General features: G+C 47.2%; 5 protein-coding genes across 7 annotated transcripts; 2 read left to right on the forward strand and 3 right to left on the reverse strand.

Annotated features, from left to right (window-relative positions):
- LOC8065332 (ELF3-like protein 2) lies at positions 561-5,102 on the forward strand. Its single transcript, XM_002440334.2, has 4 exons — positions 561-1,354; positions 2,164-3,068; positions 3,537-3,588; positions 3,704-5,102. Exons 1-4 carry the CDS (start codon positions 1,091-1,093, stop codon positions 4,718-4,720), a joined length of 2,238 nt encoding a protein of 745 aa, XP_002440379.1. The 5' UTR covers positions 561-1,090; the 3' UTR covers positions 4,721-5,102.
- LOC8066566 (vacuolar-processing enzyme) lies at positions 5,421-8,108 on the reverse strand. The gene is made up of 2 exons (XM_002441590.2): positions 7,640-8,108; positions 5,421-6,889 (listed from the first exon to the last, which is right to left on the reverse strand). Exons 1-2 carry the CDS (start codon positions 7,835-7,837, stop codon positions 5,666-5,668), a joined length of 1,422 nt encoding a protein of 473 aa, XP_002441635.2. The 5' UTR covers positions 7,838-8,108; the 3' UTR covers positions 5,421-5,665.
- LOC8065333 lies at positions 9,627-13,338 on the reverse strand. Its single transcript, XM_021446806.1, has 3 exons — positions 12,873-13,338; positions 11,850-12,769; positions 9,627-11,146 (listed from the first exon to the last, which is right to left on the reverse strand). The coding sequence occupies exons 1-3, from the start codon at positions 13,076-13,078 to the stop codon at positions 10,047-10,049; spliced, it is 2,226 nt and encodes a 741-aa protein (XP_021302481.1). The 5' UTR covers positions 13,079-13,338; the 3' UTR covers positions 9,627-10,046.
- LOC110430204 (DEAD-box ATP-dependent RNA helicase 15-like) lies at positions 13,501-18,301 on the forward strand. 2 transcript variants are annotated; one of them, XM_021447409.1, is made up of 13 exons: positions 13,501-13,576; positions 13,669-13,723; positions 13,862-13,978; positions 14,091-14,191; positions 15,138-15,310; positions 15,398-15,629; positions 15,733-15,851; positions 16,495-16,551; positions 16,634-16,818; positions 17,431-17,575; positions 17,663-17,746; positions 17,825-17,888; positions 17,986-18,301. In XM_021447409.1, coding segments are annotated over exons 2-13 (1,290 nt in total). In that variant the 5' UTR covers positions 13,501-13,576; positions 13,669-13,721; the 3' UTR covers positions 17,997-18,301. The 2 variants fall into 2 exon arrangements, with proteins under 2 accessions (XP_021303084.1, XP_021303085.1); XM_021447410.1 differs by having other exon boundaries at positions 13,517-13,723.
- Positions 18,718-21,384, reverse strand: LOC8065334 (B2 protein). Of its 2 annotated transcripts, XM_021447411.1 has the most exons (6): positions 20,933-21,345; positions 20,489-20,881; positions 20,220-20,320; positions 19,991-20,074; positions 19,227-19,337; positions 18,718-19,122 (listed from the first exon to the last, which is right to left on the reverse strand). In XM_021447411.1, exons 1-6 carry the CDS (start codon positions 21,207-21,209, stop codon positions 19,078-19,080), a joined length of 1,011 nt encoding a protein of 336 aa, XP_021303086.1. In that variant the 5' UTR covers positions 21,210-21,345; the 3' UTR covers positions 18,718-19,077. The 2 variants fall into 2 exon arrangements, with proteins under 2 accessions (XP_021303086.1, XP_002441637.1); XM_002441592.2 differs by having other exon boundaries at positions 20,489-21,384.

Consider the following 21,614-nt stretch of genomic DNA (forward strand, 5'->3'; position numbering starts at 1 on the left):
GTTCTAAATCCTTTTTTTGTGTGTTATGAAATGATCAATATCATTCGACATGTGCTAATTTTGCCCACTAGCAAATTTGTTCTAAAGTCTTTCTTTTTGTGCATCATGAACTGCTCTATTTCATTCTACACATGTTATAAAATTCCGCTTGCTAGCAAAATTGCTCTAAAGCCTTTTTTTAGTGTAATGAACCGTAATTCAGATATACAGTACTACTTAAATGGTGCCGATGTACACTAGCAAGTTGCTCTAAGGCTTGTTCTTTCCCGTGTCCAGGAACCGGCCAATATCATTTTTGCTCGTCGTGCGAATTCATTCAGAAAGAGATTACTGTGCATTTACTCCTGGTGTTTGAATTTAAACCCCTGTGTGAATGGGACCGTAGGTGAGAATCTGGGGTGCACGGCGGGGGAGACGGAGCCGCCCGTAGTACTGTAGAGAAGAAATCCGCGGTGTCTCGCTTTCAGAGTGGATGAGGATCCCATGTGGCAACCGCACCTTCACATCCACACCACACACGACGCAACAATTTTGTTGCAGCAGCAGCAAAAAGTGCCCCCAAAAATCTCCCAAAGGGCAAACCGCACCGCACCGCACGTCCTCCTCCTCCTCCTCCCCCTCCCCCTCCCCTCACCACCGCCGCCGTCGTCTCCGAGTCGTCCGCCTCCTTTCCCCTTCCCCTTTGAGTCGCCGCGGCAGCTGCGCGGGTCTGTGCTCGCTCGCTCAGATATTTCTCCGCCTTTCGCCGGTCCCCTCCGGTTCCAGCCCCCCCTCCCTCCTGTCTCTCTGACCGCTCTCTGCTCCCCCGCTATTCGCGCGGAGATCGGTCGGATTTCCCACCGCAAACCACGCCGATTCCACTCCGCAGACCTCTTCCTCAGGGACGGGATTGGATTGGATTGGATTGGAATTGGATTGGTGGTGGATCTTCTCCTCAGGGGACGCACAAGACCATCGTCCTCGCCTAAACTTGGCCATGCCCATGCCAGCTCTCGCTCCTGCTCCCGCGCTGCTGCTCCACCTCCACCTCCACCTCCGCTGCTACTAGACCACCCCCCCCCCCCACCCCTCACCCCCACGGAGGAGCGCCATGAGGCGGGGAGGCGCCAAGGACGACGCCGCGCCCGACAAGGTCATGGGCCCTCTCTTCCCCCGCCTCCACGTCAACGACACCCTCAAGGGCGGACCCCGCGCGCCACCCAGGAACAAGATGGCGCTCTACGAGCAGTTCAGCGTCCCATCCCACCGCTACAGCGCCGCCGCTGCCGCACCGCCCCCGCCCTCCGCGCCCGCTCCTTCCCCGGCGCCCCCATGGCGCGCACAACGACCCGTCCCGGCCACGTCCGCCAGCCAGGTGAGGTGGTTCCTTGGATATTTTGCTCCATGGGTTTGCGTACCGCGTGCTGGTTTAATTCTTCTTCATCATCATCATCATCATTATTATTACGACTGAGGCTATGGTAGGAGTGAGAGCTAGAGAGTAGGCTTGGTATGATATGTTTGACAACAATAGAAGAATTTCATCCGCTCCACGCCCCCACAAATAAAATTTTCGGGCTAAGTGTTCACTATGTGTGTGGAAAACGATAATTATTATTCTATCAGATAATTATTGATAGTATCATCACCTTTACACGCTTTATTGCTAGTGCAAAAATTTATTTACTTATGCTGTAGAGCTGCCTAGGCACCCAATCTTTTTTCTTTTAATTATTAGCCAAGTAAGTCAAGATTTGGCATATAGACCATAGTGCGATACTTCGATCAGGCTGTAAGCAGCAGTTACAGAATGTGATGGGAGTAAAACATAAATTTATAAAACCACTGGACCAATAAATACAAAGTAATTATTATTTTCGATTCCCCTTCATAGAAAGGGGACCATGAAATGGATTGAGGATGCTCCAGTTCTTGTCCACAGCTTTTTCTTTAAAGGCCTTCTTTCTTGCTGTGTGCTTGCACGCCCTTGGTATATAGGACTAGATGTTGACAGGAACAAGATACACCTTACCTATAACAGTGTTATGCTCCCCCCCAATCCTTTTTTTAACCTTTTCATTGATGATTAATGATGTTTGCATCGAGGGGGTCCTTGTCGCATATGGCTTGATTTATTTAAACTCAATTCATACTATGGCATGCTCACTGAAACTTTGCTTCTAGGTTGGCGGCAGCGATAGACCTCTCTTCCCATCATTTTGTGTGCCTTCAACTGAACCTGTTCGTTCATCAGATCAGATGAATGCCAACTCCAATGGGCGGGCTGCCAATGGTACGAGAGCTGAATCTGGGAGGCAGTCCACACATCTTAAGAGCAAGGATACCAATGCTGCTGGACCAACCGCAGAGTGTAGTTCAAGGCAGAGAGAGAACGGCAATAAGAATTCTTCAGGGAAGAAATTGGCTAATGATGATGATTTTACAGTTCCCTCCGTCTTATATTCTGGAGTGCCTCCGCATTCCAGCCAAGAAAAGCTCACTCTGTTCCCTACCACAAGTCCATGTAAGAGTGTGCCTGCAAAATATTCTAGCAATGGCAAGAGACACTTGGAAGGAATAGATGTTTCTGATGTGAAATCAAAGGGGCGCTCAGGTATTAAGGATACAGAGCCAGTACAAGTGAGGATAGACTTGGAAGATGAAGAGACAACTCCATCGTTTCAAATATTGAAAGACAAGACGGGGAGACCAGACCCAAAAGTGTCTCCATTCATGGACAGGCTGAAAAAATATAATGTTGCTGATAAGCAATATTCTGAAGCTGAGAGTTATCAGATGAGGACCAGGAATGAGGATGCTGTTAAGACCCAGAACCCTCCAAAAAATGGATCAGTGCTCTTGTCTAAGCCATATGATGATAGGGAACAGAATGGTGATTCTGATATATTGAAACATGGCTTAAGAGATACAGGTGAGAAGAGGAAAAGATCACATCATGGTGTGGAACAAAATGATGATTTGTCTGATTCCTCAGTGGAGTTTCTAGCTGGAATGGAGATTTCTCCAGATGATGTTGTCGGTGCTATTGGTCCTAAGCATTTTTGGAAAGCCAGAAGAGCTATTGTCAAGTAAGTATCCAAAACTTTAGTTCATGTTGTTGCTGTTTTACATATTATTGAATGTCCTGTGTGAGCACATACCATCTTGGTGACCCCTGTATCAGTTTGTGTTTGGCTGACTAGGCCAAACAGTTTATGTCCATCATATCTCTCTAGACTCTGCATCTGCTGCTATCAAACAATTTATCACTGTTTTCAAGCTTTGTTCTTGCTAACCACAAATGAACCTGTATAGATTAGATATCTCCCTCTCCTCATTTTCTGTTTCATTTCAAATTCACTCTCAACACATGCATTTATGAACTAGGAGCATAACAGAGGTAGAAAAGAAAAGGATGATGCCAATTGGTGTACTTTGCGTGGTGGCATATATTGAATGTATTTCGTCCTCTTTGTCGGAAATGTGTTTGGAATATTAACTCCCTTTACAAATTTCCTTTTCTTGTTGTTTACACTCGCTTTTCTTTAACCATACAGTCAGCAGAGGGTTTTTGCTGTTCAAGTATTCGAGCTGCATAGGTTGATCAAAGTGAGTCTGCGGCAAATAAATAACTTCTTCAGGCTCATGCTTATGGGCAGGTTAACTTACGGGTGTTTTAATTTGAAATTTGATTTAACCATTGTTTATGTTGACTTGCAAGCAGGTGCAGAAGCTGATTGCTGCATCTCCACATCTACTTATTGAGGGGGATCCTTGCCTTGGCAAATCCTTGGCAGCAAGTAAGAAAAAGCTGGCTGGAGATGTGGAAAAACAGCTTCAATCGGCTAAAAACAATGATGAGGTGCAACCAACACAGCAGCAGCAGCTAGAGCACTCAAAAGAGAACACTGAAGCGAACCAGCCTTCACCATCTCAAGATGATGCAGCTGGAGTCCAACATAACAATCAAGCTGCAATAAATGGTGCTGTTAGCAGTAATCCTCCCTCGATGCCTACCCCTTCTGACAACAAACAGAACAGCTGGTGCATTCCTCCACCTCCGAGTCAGTGGTTGGTACCTGTTATGTCCCCGTCTGAAGGACTTGTCTACAAACCTTATAGTGGGCACTGCCCTCCGGCGGGGAGTTTCATGGCGCCCCCGTTTTTTGCCAGCTGTGGTCCTGTAAGCCTCCCATCCACAGCTGGGGATTTCATGAATTCGGCATATGGCGTTGCTATGCCTCATCAGCCACAGCACATGGGTGTTCCTGGTCCTCCACCCATGCCACCGATGTACTTCCCACCGTTTAGCATGCCGGTGATGAACCCTGCAGTGTCAGCCTCTGCAGTTGAGCAAGTGAGCCATGTTGCAGCGTCACAGCGTAATGGGCACATAGAGCAGCATACACGGAACTCGTGTAACGCGTCTCACTTGAGGAGTGAAGCGGTATCAGCTGGCGTTTGGAGAGTCCATGCATCAAGGGACAGCGAGCTGCAAGGCAGTAGCGCTAGCAGTCCGTTTGACAGGCAGCAAGGTGAAGGGAGGGGTCCTGCGCCACCCTTTCCAGCATCTTCAGTTGGAAACAGGCAAGCTCAAGCTCAAGCTCAAGCCTCCTCTGGGAGCAGGGAGAATCCGAGCAGAGTCATTAGGGTTGTTCCCCACACTGCGCGCACTGCTTCGGAGTCAGCAGCGCGGATTTTCCAGTCAATACAGATGGAGAGGAAACAAAACGACCCCTGACTCGCAACCGCATGCTGTATGTTCTTGACCCGTAGAGTTACTATACTTGTTTAGCTGAGAGCAGCTGAGAGCCTAGACAACTAGTACTTAGCTACTGTATTATTTTTGACCGATAATAGCTGTTATATATGATTGCCGTAAATTGGCTGACCTGCTGTTTTGTTCAGTGTAAATATGTGGTGATTCAGGTGTCTGTCAGAATGATGGCCTTGTAATACATCTGTAGCTATGTTGGTCATGGTGCTGTATACAGGAACTGGAATTTGTAACCTTGAAGGAATTTTCTACTTCTGTGTTAAGGAAAAACTGGGGTTTGTCTTGACCTGCAAAGGTTGTGTTGCAGGTATGCTAAGAAATTCAAACCTGTGTGTTAATTTATATATGCTGATGTGCAATGTCTATTGTACATTGCTGATGATGTTCATACCTGTGCCATCTCTGGTCTCGTGGAGTGTTTTATTCGTTGATTGACGTGACGAATTCGTAGGTTGAGTACTCTGCTGCTGCCATATGTTGACGGATGATGACGCAGATGCGTTTTGGTCTATCCTTGTGATGTGATTTTGGAGACACAAGGAAGGTCATGATATGACCACAGAGAGAGAGAAAAAAAAATTGTACACCACAGTAGTTGGGCAAAGGAAATACGCAGGCCAGTCAAGGACTAGTCAAGTTTAGGCTGGAAAACATTGCGCTTGTCTGAAATCTTTCAACAGTCGAGCCTTCTTTAGTGGTCGTAACATGTAATTTACAGTGATAGCACAAGAAGTGTGTGTAGCAACAAAGTACTGTATATCCACAAGAGTTCTTCGGTGCAGGTCGATAACAAACGTATATATATATATATATATATATATATATATATATATATACACACACGCACGCACGAGACGGTGTGAATGAAGAAAAAGGTAGGGGCCGCGGAGGCCACGGCGTGTGGGCCGGTCAGTGGGAAGGGGCGACGGCGGCGCAGGCCTGGGACGCCACCTTGGCCATGGCGTCCTCCCCGACGCCGGCGTTGCAGATGTTGGCCAAGGACCGCATGTGCTTCATCCCGTACTGCGCGAGCGGCCCGCAGTGGCGCTCGTACGCGCGCACCACGGACTTGAGGCAGTCCCAGTCGTCGGCAAGGGGCTGCCCCGCCGGCCGCACGGCGCCGAGCACCTTGGGCCCCTCCTTCGAGCCGAAGAGGAGGCCGCCGATGAGCTCCATGGTGCTGTCCACGCGGGACCGGCGAGACATGACCTGCAGCAGCCGCCTTCGGGCCTCCGCTTTCTCGGGCGTGCCCTCCGCCGCCTTGCGGTACCTCTGCCAGAAGTAGACCAGGTCGGCGTCGCGCTGGTTCACTGCCGCGCCGCCCGAGGATCGCCGCAGCCGCAGCAGCGAGCCGTCGTCGTTGGCGGGGTCGGTGCCCATGAAGGTGTAGAGGCTCTGCGCGGCGAGTCCCTTGACGTCGCCGTACTCCATGACGTGGGAGCCGAGGCTGTAGGTGCCGTTGGCCGACGTCCGGTCCTTGACCGCCTGGTACTGCTGCCTCAGCGACTCGGCGCGGCGGTTGTGCGCGTCGCTGTCCTCCATCCAGGCGACGCTGTAGAGGTCGCCCAGGCAGGTGTCGAACTCGGGCGGCGGGGCCGCCGGGTCGTCGCCGGGGCAGTAGGTGCCCCAGCTGCTCTCCTCCGCGTTCGCCGCCGTGGTGGCGTACACGGAGATGTTCTCCGGCAGGAGGCCCTGGAAGATGCTCCCGGACTCGCACGCCTCCAGGTAGAACACCAGGCTCCGGTACCCCCCCGCGGCGTGCTTCCTCTCGAGAGCGTCCACCAGGTCCTTGGCGTACAGGTAGTCGTCCGACGGCATGCCGAGCACCCCGGGCCCGCCGTGGTCGCTGTAGTAGACGAAGACGTGGTCGTCCGGCCCGCTGGCGACCACCTTGCCGGTGGCGGCGGACTTGTTGCCGAGCAGGACGGCGAGGAAGTTGTTGACGTTCACGTCCTCGCCCGTGTAGTCCTTGGGGACCCCCGCGTACACGTCGCCGCCGTCTGGGCGGTTGATGATGACGCCGGGCCTCGGGTTGTCGGGGCTGTCGGCGATGTCGTCGTACATCAAGACGATGATGTTCTCGTCCTTGAGCCCGCCCTTCTTCATGATCTGGTACGCGTGGCACACGTCAGCCTGTCCATGGATCGATGCAGCAGGGATCAGCTCCAGTCGATCGAGATGGCCAACACACATGCATCTATCGCCACATGCAGAGCAGAGCTAGCTGATGACCACGCACACGGGGGGGTGATTATGCATAATGCTGATGTAATGGACGGAGATTAATTAAACAAAAGAAATTACTAATGACATGATTACTACTCTACTATACTTATTATATGAGTGATTATTAGTTACTATTACTACACTACTGTAATTTAATCGATTGATTCTTGGACAATGCAACCCTGATGGATAGCAATTGGGGATTGGGAATAGTAGAAGGCAAAAAAAAAAAAAGAAAAAAGAAGAAGAAAGCTGACAAGATGTGCCAACCAGATTCAGTTGCCAGCCGCGAAGCACAAAAATTGACTTGATTTGATTGCGAACAATAGCCGGAATTGAGTAGTATTGTTTGGTACAAGTAGTATATGATACTTTGAGTGCGCATAATAACAACAGATCGAATCAATCCTTGAACTCGCACCAAATTCAAGCCCAGTTACTGATCGATTCTTCTTGTTTGTAAATATCACAATTTGCAAAGCAGGCCATGATCATCGTTCTTTGTTTAGAAAGAAATAAAAGGCCAAATAAATACTCGAGCAACGTAGGGATGAATCCAATCAAGACAGGCCGTGGGCAATGCAACAAGAATAAGAAGCACCAAATTAAACACGCCATGTCGTCATCCATTGATGCAGTAATCGATAGTAATTTTACCTGATGCCGGTAGTTGTAGTAGCCATTGGAGCCGGCGATGAGGACGGCCCACCTGGTCCCTACCGCCGCGGCGTCGTCGTCATCCGACGCCGACTCCGACGACAGGCGGAGGAAGTCCTGCCATCGTGTGCCGGACACTACGGCGACCAGCACAAGGAGCTGCACGGCAAAGAGGAGGAGGAGGCGACTACTCGCCATGGCTCGCTAGCTAGGTGCTGGTCAGAACGAAAGAGAGAGACGACGGCAATGGAGGCAAACTGCCGGGTCGCGCGCGTGGGCGGTTGCGTCAACTTGAAGACTACGGCCGCGGCCGATGCAAACTAGTACTGTCTACAGATCCTACCCTACTCGTGTATAGGGTACAAGTTACAACGCGCCACAACTCCTCCTCTCCTGTCTCCTCCTCCATCTGTATATATATACCGTGCCATGTCTGCCGCTTGGTGCTCCACCTAGCCTACCCCTCTCCTCCGATCACGTATCCAAGTCCATCTATATCTTATATAAGTATGCCCTCATATATTCTCGTGGTTAGATGTACGCTATTCTATTTTGTATGAGTTTGTGTCACTATTAGCGGGAATTCATCATGACCGTGAGTTCGGATCACATAACAGTATATCTAATTCAGCACTAGTCCGTTCGCTTGTCTTATCAGTCGTACTTTTTCTGCCAACCAACAGTATTTTTCTCCCACGATAAATCAGCTAACAATATTTTTATCCACGACTTTTCAGACCAGCGAACAAGAGTGAGAGACACAGATACTGAGAGATGATGCCATGAATGAGAAAAAAAGATTATTCCAACTCCAAATCCTTTAGCTTTGGTTAGTCAATCATCAAGCCAGGACGAAAAAGAACTACTTGCAGAATATAAAGTTGGTCCTAAAGTACACTTTTCAATAAAATTAATTATTTAGAATTGGTTTTACTCGTGTTCATAATGCTTTTTTTGCACATAGACATGCAAAATATTTCGTTAAAAACCTACTCTAAAGAAAACTGGTACTACTTTTATACCTTTTTATGTAAAATAAATTAATTATAAACATTTAGAGATCAAATCAGGTTTTTTTTATTATTCTTATAGAAAATAGAAAAAAAAAGACCTTTGTAACCCATCAATCAAAGGACTAGATTTATCTGGTTTCCGATGGCTGGAGTGAGTCCGCTATCTGGTTTCATAGTTCAAGGTTTGAAAGTCTGACCACTGTGAAATTTGGGCCTTATTTGGATTTGGATGCCCATATATCAACCCTAATCCATATATATTAGAGTGGTTTAGTGTGAAATTTAAACTGAATTCGGCACCAAATCACTACAACACACAAATTTCTCGGTGGATAAATGAACATCCAGACAAGCCCTTAGAAAAATATACTTTACCTCTTTTTATATGTTTATTATTATTAAGATACCCAAAAGATTATATAGACAAATATCCGCGTTAAAGTGGAGCATTGGAGACCCACGCATATGCATCCTAGAAGCCGTGTTTTGTGTCACACTCCTGTTTAAAACTCCTCCATACCCCCAATTGGTTGTTGCGTGCAGCTACCGTGAATGGTCTGGCGTGCTGCGTAAACTCAAGTGACAGTGATTGCCATGAGTCGTTAACCTTGCGCATGGTTGCTTAGACGCAGGCAAATGATCGCTACTTGCTCGTCCCCAAATCAAATCAACATACGTACCATGGATGTAATGGTATCCATCTGAATCGGGCAGATGGTTGCAGTCGAATCTAATCGCAACACTTCTATAACAAAGAAGATAATTTAAGCGCCACTCACCACAATTCTGATAAGTCTCCACTTCACTTTTTTCGCCTTCTCTTCACCCTTCACAAAAGCAAAGAATCTCCCTCTTCCAAAGGTTCAAGGTATCCCATCCTTGTTACGGGCTGCAAATTTTATTTTTTTTTCTGGAATATTGGGCACAGCCCAAACCATACAGCCCACTGCAACACAACATACAGTAACAACAAAGAAAGACAGAGCAAGCAGAAGCTGATGCTTCCAATTCCAATTAGGATGGCCTGGCCTGTACCAACACAGGTAGTTACATTACAGCAGCAATGCATCACCAACACCAGAAGCAGATTTCCAAACAAGATAGGCAGGGGGGTAATCAACAGCCTACACTAATTTATTTGCTTCCACCGTCAGATCATGTGCTCCACAGACCATCAAATGTTTTTTTTTTAATGATGAGGGGTGCCTCAGCACAGTCCTTCCTTCTACTGCCTCTCTACTGTGAGTGAAGTGTGATGTGGCTCACAACCACATGATACATCACCTATCACCATGCTCCAAGTGATAGGCCACACTAAGCATTTCCCAATGCTATTATGGCATGGCCACAAAAAGCACGTGAACATGCAGCAACACCTAGCTACCAAGTATTCCTCACCTCCTCCTCAGCCGGGGAGCAGCCCCGCACCCAGCTAGGGCATTCTCATTAACTGAGAAGCTCAGCGCCTCGTTGATCCTGCTGAAAACAACTCGGAGCGGGATGCACGCAATAGTTGCGCCTGCCACTTTCCCCACCGCCGACTTCCTGTCGTCGCCGTCTCTCTGGCCTGAAGCAAAAGAGGAAAGCCTCCGCATCTTTCTTGACGAGGAAGCTGGTTTTTTGGTATGTGGCTGCCATAACTTGTCCACTTCCTTCTCTGATGCCCTCCTGCTGCGGCTTTTGGGTTTTGGCCGGGATGTCTGTGCTGATGATGGCACAAGACATTGTAAACTCTCAGTTTCATCCTTCTTCAATACTATTCCATTCACACTGCTTGTAGCAGGCTGCTGTACATCTTTCCTTGATAAAGGACGGTCAAACACATCATCACTGACCTCCACGGAGACTGGATACCCCACGACAGGTTTACGATTGCACCTACTCATTAGAGAAACAAGGGGCACACGGCGTCCCGAGTTGCTGCTCCCCAGCACACTCAACTCCACATCATAAAGGGTGGGGTTCAAATGCAGCGTCTTGATTGGCTTCACTGCATGACATCTTTCATGACCCAGCGGTTTCTTTTCGGGCGACAATACCTGCAGTGGCTTCTCAAACACTAGAGATGATACTGAACCACTCTCACAGTTTGAATGGTTGCTTAAGGTTTCTAATGACTCTTCAGGATCACACTTGCTTTGACAGTGCTGCTGCTGAACTGCGCCAACACAATCCATACCACTAGGAACTACGGCAATATGCATTTTAGTATCATGTTCAGCAGGCTTGTTCAAAGAATGCTTCTCCAGCCTTTTCTCCAAAAGGACAACCTCATCTCTTGCTACTTTGTGCTTCCCTATCTTTGTTTTGTGGTGGTCACGATCATTAGAATCTCTTGTCCTGTTCTTGCCCTCCTGATCAACAGAACTTATGGTTCTCATCTTAATATTTTTGCGTGCACGTTTCTCAGCTTTCCGGGAGTCATGAATTTGCTTATTGGATTTCCAGGTAGGATTCTCTGTCAATCCAGAAGGTTGATATCTATGCAAATGGTCTGGTGAAAATCACTTGGTCAGTATAGCACCCTTTAGAGGTTCAGAAACAGGAAGAAAACATCACATATGCCAGGAAGTCTAAAGATAATATGTCAAATTACCACAGTGCGTCTAAGCTAAGATCACATCCAACCTAACATCAGTTTGGTATACTGACCAATAAATCTACCATTCCATAAAGAAAGTCAATTCAGTTGCATAAGTAACCTTATGTGGAATTCTAAAATAAGTAATAAAACCTCTGTAATTCCCAAAAGAGAAATATATAAAAACACTACAATAAGCAGAGAGCAGTATGATCAAGGTGATCAATCAATCAACATTAAAAAGGGCAACTGCAGGCAGGCCTGATGGTCTCCCTGATTTCTCTGTACCGAGCTGTGGATTTTTTTTTTTTTGAGTTTCTGAGCTGTGGAATTTCGGACATAAGAAAATCACCATATTGTCATCATGACACCTTAATAAAACAAACAGGCTGGAGGTAGCAGCAACAGAGATAACAAAACTAGCAGTGTATCTATCTAAGTATGAAATGCTGTGCATCTTCCAGAATCAATCTGTTGAAGTTAAACATAAACAAGCGGACACCAATGCTCATGCATCTAGCTAGCCAACATAAATGATGATTGCCATTGTTAGAAGACATGGTACTGCTATCAAAGAAATCACTACCCGAAAATACAAAGTAGAAGAGCAGGTTACCTGATTCCAGGATTTTTTGTGCAGCAGGGGGAGTTTCGACAAAATCATTCCCATGCCGGGAATCGTCACTGAGTAGCCTTGTCATGCAGGATATTTCTGTGCCCTTTGCTTGATCTGTTTTGAATGCTGCGCTGCGATGACAGCTATTCGTGTCCAATGGAGTATCCAAGGTTGAAGTGCCAGAGGAGCTGCTTGAACATGTAGCCACACCCAACAAATGTTCATCGGCCTTCTGGCCATTTGGTCTGGAACCATTCCACATGTCTCCATTGCAGAGCTCCGAGAGCGGGCGAGACCTATCCTTCTTCCTGGGGATCCCACAAGGTTGGTCCTGATGCGTGTCAGCATGCTTCCTCTTTGTGGTGGCCTGAGAGTGCACAATTCTTTTGACCTGTCCATCATTAGGCAGATCATCATACTTGGTAGCCGAGATTGCGGCAGCATTCACCAAGTCCATTGGGGGGACCGTCTTGGATCCGATGTCCCTGAGGTCCCTCATGCGGCGGGACCCTTTGGGCGCATCGTCCTCAGAGTCATAGGGCGTCTTGCGCTTCCGCTTGGGCGGCAGCGGTGGCAGGGGGAGCGGCAACAGCAGCGGTGACGGCTGAATGGTTGGAGAAGCATCCTTTGCTGTAGCATCTTTGACTTGCCCGTTGGTCATTTCAGTTTTGGGACTGGGAGAGCAGCTGGCAGCATGGAGGTAGGCCTTGGTTTTTGAGCCGAGAGCTCGCTCCTTCTCTATGTCGAGGGCCTGGAGAATGGCGTCCTCCATGCGGGCGTACCTGCCCTTGTTGTAGCTCCAGGTGGACCTGTTGCCTGTGGCGGCGAGGGTGAGGGCGTTGGTGATGCGCTGCTCGAAGTCGAGCTCCCCGCAGCGGAAGGGCTTGACGCGCTTGCACCTGTCGAGGTTACACCAGTCGCTGTGGCAAGCGCAAGAGGAAGGATTGAGCAGGAGATTGAGTGACTGACATGGTGTGACATCTTGTTGCCAGTAAGTAAGTACGGAAGCAAGAAGCAGCATACACATAGGTTGGTCCGTCGGGGCGGCGGCCGAGGAGCATGATGGGTGTGGCGGGGCAGCGCGGCGGCGGGGGGCAGCCTTCGGGGACGTCTTGCGGCGAGATGACGATGCTGGGCCACCAGGAGCCATTGGGGCGGCGCAGCCAGACCAGGGTCCCCTCCACGGAGACATCCACCGCCGGGGCCCCCTCCTTGGGCAGAGCCCCCATCTGTGGTGGCGCTGGCGCTCCAATTCCAATCCCCTCCTCCTCCTCCTCCTCCTCCTCCTCCTATCCGGCAATCTGATCTCCCCGCTTGCGCAGGGGGAGGGACTGCGGCGGCGCGGAGGGCACAGGCCGCGGGCTCCGCTCCCCCCGTGGTGGCGTGAGGCGAGGCGGAGCAGTGGGGTAGTCGGGGTTGGGGAAGAAGGGGAGAAGAGAGTGCTTGTCTCTCTCTACTACTCTTCTTCTCCACTGGAGTACACTACTACTCCCCTCGTAGGGACTGTACTAGGGAAGGAGGAGAGGGAGGGGTCATGGGCTGTATTTCAATGGGCCTATAGAGCCCATGTAACGGCCCATTAGGAACCGACCGCGGCCCATGTATACTTGGGGATTACTTCCCTTCCCAGTATAAATAAATGGTTCGTGCTCGGTCGAGGTGCTCCGTGTCGTCTTCAAGTTGGCCCCGAATCGTGGAGAGGAAACCCTAGCCCCCCGCCGCAGCCGGTACCCAACCCTATCCTGTCCGCCGCCGCCGCCCGTCGCCTCCTCCCCCATCCCAAAACCCAGAACCTCTAATCCTAATTCTTTCTGTGCAGTCGCCGCCCCAATCCCCCACCTACTTCACGCGCTCCGTTCGACAGATCCATACATGTGAGTAGTAGATTCTCCTTTTCTTTCCCCCCCCTTAGCGGTTGTTTGAATTTCGAGTGCTGGGTGCGTTTGAATCGCGAGATCTGGGTTTCTAGGGTTTGCGGTGCTGACGGTTTCCGTTCCGCTTCTTGTGCGCAGGATGGGAGAAGCCAAGGAGAACGACGTCTACGAAGAGGAGCTCCTGGACTACGAGGAGGACGATGACAAGACGGTCGATGGCTCCGCCGCCAAGCCCACTGGAGAGGTCGCGAAGAAGTAAGCCTTCTTCCCCCAACTGTTTGATTTCACTAACCTCTCTCTCTGCTACTTGGATTCGATCTGATTCCCAACTATGCTAACACGTTAATTGCGCTAAATAACAAATCAGGGGCTACGTCGGGATCCACAGTTCCGGTTTCAGAGACTTCCTGCTCAAGCCAGAGCTGCTTCGTGCTATTCAGGATTGCGGTTTTGAACATCCTTCCGAAGGCAAGCTTCTCTTTCCATCTATTCTTTTCACCGTTGACTTCTGTGTGCCTGCTACTGGATTCTTCAAGTGACTGCGAACTCACGATCCCTAATTCTTAAGATGATAAACTCTCTGCAGAGGCAGTGAATTTTTAGTTTTGATAAGATTAACGACTGAAGTTCTACAAGACGGTCAACTTTGTATATCATACCATGGTTACTGGTTTACTTCCTAAAACCAAGCTGCACAGTATAAATATAGCAGTAAATAGTTCTTCCATAAAAAATATGCCTTGATGTTAGGAGGCTCAATACATGTGGAGAGCCAGTTTGGATTCTGTATAAATGTCTTTAAACTGTGGCTTTAGTTTCTTAGGCATATACCGTAAGTCATGCTGTATTTTATTAGTAATATACTTCTAGTTTTTGTATGCTTCTGGTATTTTCGCTGTTATGGTTTTGCTCTGCAGTGTGGAGTCTTGTTAGACAAATATTTCCAATTCCAGTGGGATTATTGCTGTTACATAACCAAAAAAAAGTTTTTGCAACGAATAAATGCAGCCTAAGTAAAGGAACTACTTTTGAAAAGGTTCCCAGACGAAAATGCAATATTTGTTATCCAGTTGACTCTCCAATCATGATGTATTTGTACATTGATGTCCATGTAATTTAACTTGTCATAAAGCTGCTTTGTTAACTAAATATCTTACTATAAAAATTAATGGCAAATATTTTGTGCCAGGCACTTCTAGCACATTGCTGTAACGCTTTTCCTAGTTCTCCGCTGGGCTTCAATGCTTATAGTTCGTTTAAACCGTGCAGTTTGTAACATTCTTGTCTTGTTGGTTTGCAGGTACACTTTCTTCTTTGGAGCAGAACATGGTAACACTTTCCATTAACACGGATCCAGAAGGTTAAACTTTTACTCACTGGGGTGCTGCTCCAATTTCTTTTGGTTCCACATCAGTGCAACACGAGTGCATCCCTCAAGCCATTCTTGGAATGGATGTCATCTGTCAAGCTAAATCTGGGATGGGGAAAACTGCTGTTTTTGTCCTTTCATCCCTCCAACAAATTGACCCTGTTGCGGGTCAGGTAGCAGCACTTGTACTGTGCCACACTAGGGAACTGGCTTACCAGGTTGGTACTTGCAGTTTATGTTTCCATCAGTTTTCTGGATGAATTTGCGTCAGATTTTAATTATTTGCTCCTCTTATCTTCCTGAAGATATGTCACGAATTTGAGAGGTTCAGCAAATATCTCCCTGAAGTTAAAGTTGCTGTCTTCTATGGAGGTGTTCACATCAGGAAGCATAAAGATTTGTTGAAGAATGAATGCCCTCATATTGTGGTCGGCACGCCTGGAAGGATACTTGCTCTTGCCAGGGATAAGGATCTCTCCCTGAAGAATGTGAGGCACTTCATTCTTGATGAATGTGACAAGATGCTTGAATCACTAGGTAATACTCTCCTATTGTCAACATGTTTTAAGTATATTACAAAAAGTATAAATTGGTAGGCTTTTTCCTGATGCTGTCCTTGACAAATACATGTATGATGCAGACATGCGGAGAGACGTTCAGGAGATCTTCAAAATGACTCCTCATGATAAGCAAGTCATGATGTTTTCCGCAACTCTCAGCAAGGAGATTCGTCCTGTATGCAAGAAATTTATGCAAGATGTAATGTCCTGCAGCCTTCTCCAGCTCTCCTTTCCAAAGTCGTCATTTAATTCCTCCTGTGGTGGTCCTCCTGTAGCTGTTAGTCATTTACCAGTATTGGAGCTGTAGTTTAGTCGTCTGCTCTCTAGGTGAAAGGATTCTATTCCTCTGTCTCCATTTGTAGTACATAAGCCAGTCGTGTCCTTTCCTTTTCCATTGTCCACACCTGTACAATAGAAGGTGGAGAGGGAGGGGTCTCTGTCCAAGTGGTGAATTATTGGCAATGTGTTGGCAACTGGGGGCAGATAAAGGGTTGCCTTCTGTCTTGAAGATGCAGTCTTGAGTTGCTGGTTGACGTCTCCAGTTTGCTGCACACTCAATGTTCACTTGGTTTCACTTAATTGGACTTCACTGATGCTGGTTATCCAACTGTCTTGTGCTGGTGGAAAAAGAATTCTTTTGCTGAAGTTGTATTTGGAAGCACTGTTGCAAAACTTAAGCAAATTTGGGGATATTCTAGTGTCCAACAGTGCATAATTGAACTTCTATAAGGAGGCTGCATGTATACTGACAGAGGGGTTTATATACCATTCTTTTGGTATATATACTGCAAGATTGACGGTGGAATGCTAATTTCTTTCATCTATCATTTGTTCCCTTACAGCCGATGGAAATATATGTTGATGATGAGGCAAAGTTGACCCTCCATGGTCTTGTACAGGTAACACAGGAATTCTCTTCTTGAGTCATGGCATGTCTTTTTTTTTGCATTATCTAAATAATTGGAATCATACATTTTGCAGCACTATATAAAACTTAGCGAGGCTGAGAAGAACCGGAAACTGAATGATCTCTTGGATGCTCTAGATTTCAACCAAGTTGTGATATTTGTGAAGAGTGTTAGCAGAGCTGCCGAACTGAATAAGTTGCTTTGTGAGTGCAACTTCCCATCAATCTGCATTCATTCTGGAATGACCCAGGAAGAAAGGTAATCGCTCAAACGCTTCCAAATATTAAGTTGTTGTTGTTGTTGTGTGTGTGTATGTGTGTGTGTGTGTGTGTTTGCCTGAGGAAAGCTGCAGTTCGTTGTGTGTCTGTTTTCCTGAGGAAATGATGTTGAATTGGTATTAATGTTCCATTCTTCTGGTATTTGGTGCGCAATGACTTAACATTGTTTGTGACCAACATGTGCTTTGAAATTATTGGTGCACTATGCACTTGTTTAATTATTTAATTTATGGGTGTTGCTTGGCTTGTTGCACCTGCTCCCTCCATTAGGCTTTGTTATCCAAATTCCTATGTTTCCTTTATTGGTGTACTATGTACTTATTATTTATGTAGGCGCTGCTTGGCTACTTGCACTCGCAGGTTGCTGATTGATTGTGCCTCTTTAGATTTAGATAATGTATCTGTTGTCATTAATTAAGATCTTATGTTGGCTAGTTTGGTAATAATTATGCAATTTTGATGGCATAGTATTGTTGTGGTTTTGTTCTTTGTACTATTAAGTGAATTAATTATAGTGTATAAAAATAACTTTTGTGGTGTTTTCCAACTCTGATGCATTACTTATTTGTGAATTGATGGTTTTGGTTGCCAGGCTAACCAGATATAAGAACTTCAAGGAGGGTCACAAGAGAATTCTTGTGGCTACAGATTTAGTTGGCAGGGGCATTGACATTGAGCGTGTCAACATTGTGATAAACTATGACATGCCAGACTCAGCTGATACATATTTGCACAGGGTAACATTCATGTGCCCTGCTATTAACTTTAGTGAGGTCCAAATATTTTGTGTATGCTGATAGCAGCGCTCATAATGCTCCTTGCAGGTTGGAAGGGCTGGTCGATTTGGCACGAAGGGACTTGCAATTACCTTTGTTTCCTCTGCTTCGGATTCTGATGTTCTTAACCAAGTCTGTCTCTATGTGCTGAACTTTCTTTTCGTCCATTGTTATTTACTTGGCCTAACAATGGTTTACAACCTTTGAAAGGTGCAAGAAAGGTTTGAGGTAGACATAAAGGAATTGCCTGAGCAAATTGACACTTCCACCTACAGTAAGTGGTGCTTCTTAGTCTTGATTAAGGGATATATCTACGCAGTTATCTTCGTGTTTTGTTATGTGCCCTTACATGCTTGTGCTGTGATTGCCAGTGCCATCATAAGAAGAGCCGCCAATGCTGCAATGCATTCTCACTGTGCTTCAACTGAGGATAATAGAGCAGGATAGGGGAGTCGGCAGTTTGGAGTACTGCCGTCGGTTACTTTTGGAACTGTATGCGATCTGGAGGATTTGTTTTGCCTCCTTTGTACTTTTAAAAAAAGGCAGTCAGGATGATCTGTATTTTAAGACAATGCTGTCTGTTTGGGTTTTGCCTACCTAACTTGTTCTGTTATGTTAGGATTTTGCTTTGTCAAAAATTAATTCACTTATTGTGCTAAGTGAGCAGCATATTTGTTGTTTTTATAATTGTTCTTGTTTTTATAATTGTGGAAGCCAACGAAAGGGAGGTCATGTCGTTGCTCCGCAGCAAGATGAGGGCATTTTCTTTGCAGTTTTGACTGCCAAAAACTTCTGCGCATCCGCCAGTCGTATATGTAATCATCGGCAGCCTCTGGTTTGTTTAGTAGATGTTCACCTTAAAAAAAAGTTTAACCAGGTATACATTCATGGTAAAACTATCAGTGGCATAGTAATGGCGCTTGGCCATGACACCTCATGCCATATGGTCCGGGAATACGGGTAGTCGTATATGTCGCAGGCAAAGTATTGAACAAACGTCTATACAGCCGACAGTCGAAGCATGTTAATAGGTTATTTTGTTGTTGATCTTTCAACTCAATCTTTCATTGTCTCAGTTTGACAGAGAATCAGCTGTGGCATTCTTCATTTGAACAGAGGCCGACTCCTCTAATTTATTTATGAAGGTATGGTATTTTTATGTATGTAGTTTGTTACAATAGGATGAAGGCGGCATAACACCATCATCACCGCACCTAAACTTGGGTACAAAAGGGCATTCTGCTGCTGCCTGCTTCTGATCTGATACAAAACGGCAAAGTTCCAGTATAACTTATATACTAGATAGATAATCAGATGCTGCTAACCAGCATATTGTTAACATTATACATGCAGCCTTATACTCTTATTCCTTCCCTCTCTAGTCCTCTGGAAGGAAGCACGTACATACATACACGCACATATTATGTAACATGTATATTAACTGCCTGTCAACTCATCCAAACTCAGGCAAAAATCTTCTCCGCAAATATATCAAGGAGGGAGAGCGCCTGCATGCAACCACATGAGAAAATCTTGTGCATTAGCCTTTGCACTTGCACAGCAGCTCAGCTAGCACAAGCAGTAAGCACTGAGACAGGCAGGAAGAGCTCACCTCAGGGACACTGAGCTCCAGCCTGAATTTGGGGCCGTCGTAGTGGTGGAGGATGGGGCGGAAAGCGTCCTCCTCCAGCGGATCACAGATCTTGCGCGTTGCAACCCTCACCTATTGGTCAAGATTGATTAGATCAGATGTTACTAGACTGAATCAAAACATTATTAGACCGGATCAACATTGGAAATCGATGGAGACGGGCGACTGACTCAAGGCACTGACACTAGTACGTGTTTGGCTTTTGTGTGTGCATGACATAAACATATTTGACATGACTAGGCCAACAAGGCAAAAGCTTGACAAGGCCACATCCACCCAACCAAAGCTTGACAACTTGATCCATTGATAAGGTCGGCCAACCACCTTGACTTAGACAATTAGAAGCATTCAGTCCTACCACCACTACTTTTCTGTGCATGCAACTAAAGCAAGCACTTTTGACGATTAGGCCAGCTTGATTGATGTGCAGGATCACATGAACCAAGTAATCTAACTAATCCTCCCTATCTTTGTCTCTTTGCTTGTTATTTCACACAAACTAATAATTCTGTGGTAATATTAACTAATCTTCCCTATCTTTTTTGTGTGTGTGTTTCTTTTCTTATTATTTCACACAAACTAGTTATGTAGTAATACGATTGAGTACTCTTCCCCCATCACTGATACAACGAGGCAAGTATTGCGTGTAAAATGGTCAAGGATGAACAATCATGAAGGTTGAGCTTCCTCTGTTGAATTGTTTAGCATAATATCAGATTAGATACCTGAGCAGGGAAGCGGGACTCGCCAGGGCACTTCTTGTCCTCCCAAGCTTTTGGATCGATGTTGGATCCCCCGAAGCTTGCAGCCTGCGCGCGTATCATAGATGATGAGAAATTTTTGATTTTTTTTTTCAGTACGAAATTAAAGATGTTGAAATGATGAGTACATGTGTATCATCTGATCGATATGATGAGTAATAATAATAATAAAAGAGTAGGTATTGATTTGGACCTCAAAGATGCCGTGGAGCTGGTGGGTGGAGTAGTTGTAGAGGAAGAGGGGCAGGCCCGGCCTGATGGCCCTCACCGAATCCCTGTACCTGGACGGCAGCCCTGCAGCAGAGAGTGATTCAGTATTTGGATTGGATGCAATTGGAATGGAGGAATAAAAATCAAAACTTGGGAGTTGATCTTGATTCGATTCAGTATATATCCGATGCTGGAATATGTACGTATATGTAGGGAATAATCGATCCAATTCCAATCAATCATCAATCATACCGAAGAGCTGCCTCTTGAGGTTCTCCTCCATGGTGTCGTTGTTGCAGACGAAGATGTATCCGCCGATGGCCTCGCCCCTGGGCAGCGCCTCCGACGCCGGAAGGCTCTTGAACCTCTTGTCGACGCCGGCGCCGTTGCCGTTGCCGGAGTTCTTGTGCTTCTTGTCGTGGTGGGCGGCGGCGGTGGAGTTCTTCTTGCCACCGACGACGGTGTTGTTGTTGTTGTTGTTGGCTGGCCTGCCGACGGACTTGTTGAAGTAGCTCTTGACGGCGTCGTTGTTGGCGTTGGCGTTGTTCTTGTTGAGGTAGTAGTCGGTCACGCTCATGGTCTTGCCGGCGGCGGCGTTGGCGTTGTTCTTGTTGAGGTAGTAGTCGGTCACGCTGATGGTCTTGCCGGCGTTGGCGTTGGTGGTGTTCTTGTTGAGGTAGTAGTCGGTCACGCTGATAGCGGCGGCGTTGTTGGAACCAACACCTGCACCTGCACCGGCGGCGTTGGCGTTGTAGCGGTCGGCGCTGGTGGTTGTGGCGTTGCCGAAGGCGAGCTTGGCGGATCCGATGAGGCCCGGGGAGTTGGTATTGCCGCCGGGGAAGGAGGAGGAGGGATCCGGTGGCGAGGTGGTGGAGGACCAGATGGAGTCGGCGATGGAGAGGTTGGAGAAGTTGTTGTGCAGGCGCAGCTGGTCGCTGAAGTTCCAGAACTCGCGGTCGTAGGAGGCGTCCATGGCGGATGGATGGATCGGGAGGTCGGCGGTCGGGTCCTCCTCACTACCTCTCCTCCCCAACCAAACCAACTGGTGAATGGAAGAAGAGGATGGATGCGATGCGATGTCCAGGACTGCCGGATGGGAGTTGGAAGAGGGTAGCTGTAGCCTGTAGGGGGAGGAACGAGAACGGCAAGTGGGGCCGGGCCGGGCCGGGCCGGGCCGTGCAAGCAAAGGCAGGACTGCCGTGCCCCCTAAGATTACCCGAATTTCGGGTCGGGTAATTGAAAATTCGAGTATCCGATATTAGTTTTGAAAAAACACTATCTATAATTTCGAGTATCTGATAATTCGGGTTCGGGTTCGGGTATTCTCGATTTACCCGAATTTTCAAAAAACAACACACTACACAAAATTTCAATAGCA

Source organism: Sorghum bicolor, chromosome 9 (genome assembly GCF_000003195.3).
Source record: "Sorghum bicolor cultivar BTx623 chromosome 9, Sorghum_bicolor_NCBIv3, whole genome shotgun sequence".
In the NCBI taxonomy this organism is placed as follows: Eukaryota; Viridiplantae; Streptophyta; class Magnoliopsida; order Poales; family Poaceae; genus Sorghum; species Sorghum bicolor.